This window comes from Neofelis nebulosa, chromosome 16 (genome assembly GCF_028018385.1).
Source record: "Neofelis nebulosa isolate mNeoNeb1 chromosome 16, mNeoNeb1.pri, whole genome shotgun sequence".
In the NCBI taxonomy this organism is placed as follows: Eukaryota; Metazoa; Chordata; class Mammalia; order Carnivora; family Felidae; genus Neofelis; species Neofelis nebulosa.
The window spans coordinates 48,133,647-48,143,131 of NC_080797.1; the positions used below are offsets into that span (position 1 = coordinate 48,133,647).

Consider the following 9,485-nt stretch of genomic DNA (forward strand, 5'->3'; position numbering starts at 1 on the left):
ATATATAGATATATATGAATATATGTCGATCTTCAGTTACATATTTTTTAACTGGCAGTAAGGTTACTGAATGTTTCATATTTTCATTTCTTTATCTTGTTCTGTTAGATTCAGTGTGTTTAATCTCTAATAATAAGTACTGTCACCAACAGACAGAAGTGGTGTTGCAACGCAGACATTAGGGAATAGAGAAACTTTAATATCATCAGTTGATGGTATAGGGCTCCAAGATAGATCTAACCCATTTGTCAAGGACTAACTATTTTTAAATGTGGTGTGTTTAGAGATGGATATTGATAGCTCAGGGAGTACTTTTAACAAGTGTCCAGATACAGTCTTGGAAATTTTGAGGATGTGAAATAATCTTCTTTATTGAGCAGTTGTAAAGTAACATATTGTTTGTGTCTTTTAGAATTCAGATATTCCTATACTCTTCAGTCTACAACGTGTTCTGCTCATTCTTGGCCTGTTCTTCACTGGTCTCTTGCCCTTTGTGCCCATTCGAGAACAGTTTTTTGAAATCCCAATGCCTTCTATCATATTGAAGTAAGTGGTTACTCTGTTTGCATCAATTATCATTATAGGGGGACTAAGATCAAGGCTCATTAATATCAATATCAGTGAAATAAAAGATTGCTGTAGGGGCACCTGGCTGGCTCAGTTGGCAGAGCGGGTGACTCTTTTTTGTTTTTTAATGTTTTATTTATTTTTGAGAGAGAGAGAGAGAGAGAGAGAGCGAGCAAGAGTGAGCATGAGTGGGGGAGGGGCAGAGAGAGAAGGGGAGAGAGGATCTGAAGCACGCTCTGCGCTGATAGTAATGAGCCGAATTCGGGGCTCAAACTCACAAACCGCAAGATCACGACCTGAGATCACAGTCTCAACCAACTGAGCCACCCAGGTGCCCTAAGCATGTGACTCTTGATATTGGTATTGTAAGTTTGAGTTCCACATTGGGTATGGAGATTACTTTAAAAAATAAAATCTCAAAAAAAAAAAAAAAGAATAGATTGCTGTAGTTATTTACATGTTTGATAAACTGGCCTACATTAATAATGCCTTTTGAAATAATAAAGACATATTTTTCTAAAATGAACAATTTAGGATTATAAATATTTAATCTGGACCCTTTTCAGGTATCAATAACTTTATGGGCCTGTGTACCCAGAAGTCAGATACAAAGAATTGAGCTTAATTGTTGAAGCTTTTATGTTAACCTATAATAGCAATTGCCCTCCAACTTCCCTAATGTATTTATACTTCATCACAATAGGAAGTGGAAATTCCATTAAACTCCAAATTCACCATTAGTATTAATACACTGAGGAAGAAAAACAACTACTACCACCATAACAACAACCAAAAAAACCTCTGGGAAATAGGAGAAAGAAAAGGATAGTGTTTGTTTATAATAGATACTTCTATATTTACATAATCTTTCTCCTGGGTACAAAGCCTTGCTTTTCGCGCACTCATTTACTGTAAAGATAAAAATACGTAAAACACTTAGCACCTCCTGGCAGATAATAAGCACTTAATAAATGATAGCTTTTATTGTTCCATTATCTTTATCATCAGTATCAGAGAAAAACAGCTTCATCTCATAATCCTGCACCAAGAGAATGTGATTTCTAGCTGTAAATTTCTAATAATCAGAGTCATGACAAAGGAATTTGGAACTCCTGGGAAGATCATTTAAATGTGATGTCACCTGGGATACCTGGCTGGCTCAGTCAGTAGAGCATGCAACTCTTGATCTCAGGGTTGTGAGTTTGAGCCCCACATTTGGCCTAGAGATTACTTAAAAAAAAAAAATTAAATGTGATCTCACCTGCATGGAAACTTTTTTCATCCCCAAACAGAACTTTAAAAAGTCAAACTGAACATTAGTGCAGCAGTGATTGGGAAATACTGGTAAGAAAAACAGTTTGGTTGGTACCTTTGTATTTAGCATCTATGTTTCATGCTTGTTTTCCAATTTGAGTTTCTTTGTGATGAGCATGTTTATTTTATCTGTTCCCAGTTATATTTTTGGGCAGTCTTTGTAGCTATTTATCAGACAAAACAGAAACCACTTCTTGCCTACAAAGAAACCATTTTATTTGCTGGATTAAAATAATTCCTAACCATTTATTCCTAAAGTACTTAGGTTTTCCTCTGGCCTGGCATGAACTATTGTGCTCTCTAAATTATGTGCACATGCTCATTTTAGAAGTAGGTATTACTGAAATACAGACATATGAACAAACTCATAGAATTAATCTTTTCTCTAAAAACTAATTGTGGGTTAAGACAAAGTAGAATATTGTGTGTGTGTGTGTGTGTGTTTTAATTTTTCTTTGATGGATGACAGTGGGTGCTTTCTAAGACAACATAATAATTTGTTTAATGAGCTGATTAATGTTTGAGATACTAAAAAACAGAGATTCCTAAAACTGCAACAAGTTCTTCCCACCTAGGCTAGAATTAAAGAAAAGAGCATTTTATTTGGAGGGCTTCTAATAAAAACTGAATTCAGAGAGAAAGAAAAAAGTGAATTTAAGTGTGGAGACTCAAATATTCTAACAGTATAGTCAGGAGGAGTTAAAAAGGAAACAAGAAGTGAAGATCTGGGGAGAATGAAAATCACTGTGTGCTGTTAAACTTAGAAGCTGGGAAGTCTTCATAGTAGAGAGAGGCTAACCAGAGATTTGCTATGGGCACAATGCCAAATTAATGATACAGGTAGTTGTGCTGCTCTAGGCATTGAGGAAATTGAAGAAGGAACTCAGTGTAGGTCTAAAGGTCAAGTACGCTTTTTCAGTAGAAAAGATAATTGAAAAAAACAGGGTCTACATTCAATATTCGCAAATCAAACAACGTGATACATCACATTAATAAAAGAAAGGATAAGAATCATATGATCAATAGGTGGAAAAAGCATTTAACAAAGTACAACATCCATTCTTAATAAAAACCCTCAACAAGGTAGGTTTAGAGGGAACATACCTCAACATAATAAAGGCCATATATGAAAAACCCACAGCTAATATCATCCTAAATGAGGAAAAACTGAGAGCTTTTCCTTTATGGTCAGGAATAACACAGGCATGTGAACTTTTGCCACTTTTATTCAACATAGTACTGGAAGGAATCGGTCAACAAAAGGAAATAAAACTGGTAAGGAAGAAGTAAAACTTTCACTATTTGCAGATCACATGATACTCTATATAGAAAACCTGAAAGACTCCACCAAAAAATTGCTAGAATTGATAAATGAATTTAGCAAAGTCACAGGATACAAAATCAATGTACAGAAATCTGTTGCATTTCTATACACCAGTAATGAAGCAACAGAAAGAGAAGTTAAGGAATCAATCCCATTTATAATTGCCCCAAAACCAGTTAGGTACCTAGAAATAAATCTAACCAAAGAGGTGAAAGACCTGTATTCTGAAAACTATAAACACTGGTGAAAGAAATTGAAGAGGACACAAACAAATGGAAAGACATCCTAGGCTCAAGGATTGGAAGAACGAATATTGTTAAAATGCTTATACTATCCAAAGCGATCAATACATTTAATGTAATCCCTATCAAAATACCAACAGCATTTTTCATAGAGCTAAAACAAACAAACCTGAAATTTCTGTGGAACCACAAAAGACCCTCAATAGTCAAAGCAACCTTGAAAAAGAAAAACAAAGCTGGAGGCATCACAATTCTGGACTTCAAGTTATATTACAAAGCTATAGTAATCAAAACAGTATGGTACTGGCACAGAAATAGACACATGAATCAATGGAACAGAATAAAAAATCCAGAAATGAGCCTGTAGATGGTCAATTAATGGCTGACAAAGCAGGAAAGAATATCCAAAGGGAAAAAAGATGTCTCTTCAACAAATGGTGCTGGGAAAACTGGATAGCAACATGCAAAAGAATGAAACCGGACCACTTTCTTACACCATACACAAAAAATAAATTCAAAAGGGTTTTTACACCTAAATGTGAAACCTGAAACCATAAAAATTCTAGAAGAGAACACAGGCAGTAACTTCTTTGACATTGGCCATAACAATTTCTTTCTAGATATGTCTCCTGAGGCAAGGGAAACAAAAACAAAAATAAACTATTGAGACTTCATCAAAATAAAAGTTTTTGCACTGCGAAGGAAGCAATTAGCAAAACTAAAAGGCAGTCTACAGAATGGGAGGAAATATTTGCAAATGACCTATCTGATAAAGGGTTAGTATCCAAAATCTATAAAGAACTTCTAAAATGCAGCACCCCCAAAATGAATAATCCAATTAAAAAATAGGCAGAAGACATAAATAGAAATTTTTCATAGGAGACATACAGACAGCCAACAGACACATGAAAAAGATGCTCGATGGGAATGCAAGCTGGTGCAGCCACTCTGGAAAACAGCATGGAGGTTCCTCGAAAAACTAAAAATAGAACTATCCTACGACCCAGCAATTGCATGACTAGACATTTATCCAAGGGATACAGGTATGCTGTTTCGAAGGGACACATGCACCCCCATCCATGTTTACAGCAGCTCTATCAATAGTACCCAAAGTATGGAAAGAACCCAAGTGTCCATCGATGGATGAACGAATAAAGAAGATGTGGTGTGTGTATATATATATATATATATATATATATATATATATACACAATGGAGTATTATTTGGCAATCAAAAAGGATGAAATCTTGCCATTTGCAACTACGGGGATGGAACTGGAGGGTATTATGCTAAGTGAAATTAGTCAGAGAAAGACAAAAATCATATGACTTCACTCATATGAGGACTTTAAGAGACAAAACAGATAAACGTAAGTGAAGGGAAACAAAAATAATATAAAAACGAGGGGGACAAAACAGAAGAGACTCATAAATATGGAGAACAAACTAAGGGTTACTGGAGGGGTTGTGGGAGGGCAGATGGGCTAAATGGGTAAGGGTAAGGGGCACTAAGTAATCTATTCCTGAAATCATTGTTGCACTATATGCCTAACTAAATTTTAAAAAATAAAAAATAAAATTAAAAAAAAATTAAAATAAAATTAAAAAAAAAAGATGCTCATCATCAATTATCATCAAGGAAATGAAAATCAAAACTACAATGAGATATCACCTCACACCCTTCAGAATGGCTAAAATAAAATCTCAGGGAACAACAGGTGTTGGTGAGGATGTGGAGAAAGGAGCTAACCTTCATGCACTATTGGTGGGAATGCAAACTGGTGAAGCCACTGTGGTAAACATTATGGAGATTCCTCAAAAAATTAAAAATAGAACTACCCTGTGATCCAGCAATCATACTACTAGGTATTTACCCAGCGAATACAAAAATACTAATTCAAAGGCATACATGCACCCTGACATTGATAGCAGCGTTATCTACAATAGCCAAATTATGGAAAACAGCCTAAATGTCCATACACTGATGAATGGATAAAGAAGGTGACATATTACTATTATGCTAAGTGAAAAAAGTCCATCAGAGAAAGACAAATACCATATGATTTCACTCATATGTGGAATTTAAGAAATAAACAAGGCACCTGGGTGGCCCAGTTGGTTAAGCGATTGACTCTTGATTTCGGCTCAGTTTGTGATCTCATGGTTCGTTAAGTTTGAGCCCTACATCCAGCTCTGTGCTGACAGTGGGGAATCTGCTTGGGTTTCTCTCTCTCCCCCACTCTCTGCCCCTACCCCACTCATGCCCTCTCTCTCTCTCTCTCTCTCTTTCAAAAATAAATAAATATTTAAACATTTGAGGGGGAAAAAGGAAACAAAACAAAGGGAAAAAAAGAGAGACAAACCAAGAAACAGATGATTAACTATAGAGAACAAATTGATGGTTACCAGAAGGGAGGATGTTAGGGAGGGGTGGGTTAAATAGGTGATGGGGATTAAAGAGCACTTGTTGTGATGAGCACTGAGTGATATGTGGAGTTGTTGAATCACTATATTGTACACCTGAAAACTAATATTACACTGTATGTTAACTAACTGGAAACTAAATCAAAACTAAAAAAAAAAAAAAGAAGAAGAAGAAGAACAGGGCCCAGGTCTTCAAATATTGAAAGGGGAAGAAAAAACATGCTTTCAGGGTCTTTTTAGTCTCATTTTTACCCCATATGTCTTTTAATTTGTAGTAAAGTTTGGTTGTATGTTTACATCTACTATATACTATGTGTGCTTGCTTTGACAGCACATATACTAAATCTACCATGTACTCAGTTATAGCAAAGTGAGAGAAAGACGCTTCACCAAAAAAGAGAAGACACATGAGCTGTAGGCACGCAGGGTCTGAAAAGATAACTTTTATTATTATTATTATTTTACCTTTCAGTAGTGGTAGCAAAAAAATAGCTTGAAATCAATAGAAACAGAGACCCAAATGGACTTTATTTTAATTTACTTTTGGTTTGTTGTGTTTTTTTTTATAAAATTTTTTTGAGCACATACTAAGTTCAAGGCACTGTGTTTGTTTTTGGACTCATTTTATCACACTGATACCTTCCTGTGTTTCTAATGTATGTTTCAAATTTTATTTTGCTTCAGGCTAAAAGAACCACACACTATGTCCAGAAGTCAAAAGTTTCTCATCTGGCTTTCTGATATGTAAGAATTTTAGTTTCTTGATATACAAGTTATTGCTTTAGCTATATGTATTACGTCCTATGTTTATAATTTAGAGCAAGCTTTCTGCATATGATTTGTAACAAGGACATATTGAGCACCTACTCCATAGGTGGATGTATATGAATCATTTAGAACTACTTTAACTACCAGCCGCAAAACTATAAGAGGAATCTTGAGAGACAGTTTCAGCCAGCTTCAAGAGAAAACTGAGTGCCCTCCTACCCAAAGATAAATGATTAGCTTAGGGTGATCTAGCTAGTTAGTATATAGAGCTGGTATATATAACCACTCTCTTCCACCTGTTTGCTGTTTTCAGTAACCTGCAGTCAAAGAAAGATGTGGTGAAAGAAGTGTATAGCAATACAGTATAGGTAAAAGTATACATTGACTACTGGCACATTTCTCCAGAAAAATCTGCACCAACGTTTAATAGCAGAAAGGAAGCCCCACCTGTAGCGTGGGCATCTACTTCAAAAAAGATACTTTAATTTCTAAGACATGTTGAGTTTAATTTTAAATAAATACCACAATGTTGCTGTTATGTTTAGTTTCTGTTATTTAATCATTCTAATAGACATAAACAGAGTAGAAATAATATGTATAACTTTCCCATATAGTTCATTCCAATCATGCTCAAGTGATTTGTATTCTAAAAGTTCACTTTTAAGTCAATTATTTCAAACTCTAAAAAATGATATATATACAGTATATATAGTGTAAATAAGGAACATTAGGTTTCTAAGACTGCACATGAAAGACCAATCCATTATGTAAATAAATTATGATATTATAGAACTTGGCCCAAATTCACTACCTTGTTTTAACTTGGAAAGTTAGAAACAGACTTCCAAGCTCTTTCTGACTCTCATTATGGTGTCAACAGGGAAAGTGAAGAAGCCTCTTCTCTCCTAAGCGGCTTCAATAAGAATGGGTCTCCTGAGGATCTAGTTACAGAAGGAATAGAAAGGAGGTTCTGGTTGTCCACCAGCAAGCAGCCAACAGTGAAAGGAGATCCAGCAGTTAGGACATGAATATATCCACAGTAGTTATTACTTGAGGCCATTGCTTTAAATCAGAATTATAAATTCTAAATGTTAGGCTAATTTAGTTCTAAAGACTAATTATGGTCTTTCATTAGAACTAAGAAATAACTAAATTTGTTCTGCTTTTCTTTTCTAGCTTACTAATGAGAAAAGCCTTGTTTGACCACCTCACTGCCAGAGGGATTCAGGTAAGTTTCTGGAATGATGTATTTTGGAAACAATATGTCTCATCAGTGTAACACAAGTGTAAAGGGACAGGCACTTTTAACTGACTTAATTTGGGCCCAGCTCTGCTGCTGCTGCTGCTGCTGCTGCTGCTGCTTTTACTGGTTCACATATGAAAACCTTAAGCTCTGCCTTATGTTTAACAAGAAAGCATTGAATGCATTTTAATAACTGGAGTCCACTTATGTATATAGGTGAGATTAGCTGAAGCTAAAGGGTGGGACAGTATATATTTAATGAGTAAAGTAAAATTTTTTTAAAGGGTTCAATAACTTTTTAAAATTACAGGTTTAATAGGTTGTTTCTAGGTCTGCTGAGATTGTAGTGTATAAATGCTATTATAAAAATACTTTTCTATTTTAACATTTCTTCTCATACTTCTCACGCTTCTAATTTTCAGGTGTATATTTGGGTATTAAATGAAGAACAAGAATACAAACGAGCTTTTGATTTGGGAGCAACTGGGGTGATGACAGACTATCCAACAAAACTTAAGGATTTTTTACATAATTTTTCAGCATAGAAAAGGAGGTACTGAGAAGCATTCAAAGAAAACCTGAAGAGACCTAAGGAAAAAAAAAAAAAAGTTTGCCATCATTTCCCTAAGCCATTTCCAGAATGGTAAAGGTTTAATCAGTTAAGTTTTTATTACCTCATTTTTAAGCTTGTCTGAGAATGTAGAAACTATATATTGTATATTTATTTTAAACAATATTACATATTTTACATTTGTAAATAGTTTGTTTAGAAAGATAACTGGTTATGAGTTGGAAGTAGAAGATTATTGATCAAGAGTTCTGTATATGATGCATTGTTCTACTATTATAAGTAATTCCAAAATCAAAGACTTTTGGATAAATTTGACATTAGCCTTCACTGGAATAAGATCAACTAATTAGTAAAGCAAAATTACTGAAGGCCACTACAGCTATTCTGAGTTGTCTCATTATTTCCAGGTACATCTTGAATAAAGAGGAAAGAAAAGTGGGAGGAGAGCTTAGAAATCAGTGATATAGTTATTTGACAAGCTGTTCTTTGTTAACAGAAGGCAAACTCAAAGAACTGAAATTTTATTACTTGATCAGAAGTAAAAACTGTAGACAATTAAATTTCTTGGCTGCTGTTGTTAATGGAATCTCAGAATCATCTTCAGTGTAGCAGTGCTACCATGTCCTTTCTTTTTGGTAACCATTAAAATGGGAATTATTAAATGTAAATTAAGACAAGATCCAAATAGTCATATATTTATGTTTCCTCTAAAGAAGTGTAAATTTTCCATTTTTGGCAATGACTAACTGTTTGATCCTACATCTAGATTTTAAATAACATCTTGAATCTTAATAAACCTATAAAACTGATGAAAGTACACATCATTGATTTAATACTTATGGTATAAACCACCTGTTCCTGACCTTTAAGGATTTAGTCTTCTGAATATTAAGTGGAAACAATTTCTCAAAGCATTAGGCATCACTTTCTCAGCTTTTCTGATATGACTTCATGTAAATCTGTTTCTAATCTTTTTGACTAATTTTCATGACCTCTTTGGGAGGTAAATATAATCTGGAATAATAAGGGCCT

General features: G+C 34.5%; 1 protein-coding gene across 2 annotated transcripts in view; it reads left to right on the plus strand.

The window, feature by feature from the left end:
- GDPD1 (glycerophosphodiester phosphodiesterase domain containing 1) overlaps nt 1-9,270 on the plus strand; it is a 50,292-nt gene extending 41,022 nt beyond the window's left edge. For both annotated transcript variants that reach the window (XM_058703403.1, XM_058703404.1), the window contains exons 7-10: nt 413-546; nt 6,556-6,615; nt 7,816-7,867; nt 8,305-9,270. In XM_058703403.1, the coding sequence (XP_058559386.1) occupies nt 413-546; nt 6,556-6,615; nt 7,816-7,867; nt 8,305-8,427 (369 nt within the window). In that variant the 3' untranslated portion in view covers nt 8,428-9,270. The remainder of the gene's footprint in view (nt 1-412; nt 547-6,555; nt 6,616-7,815; nt 7,868-8,304) is intronic.
- The last annotated feature ends 215 nt before the right edge of the window (nt 9,271-9,485 follow it).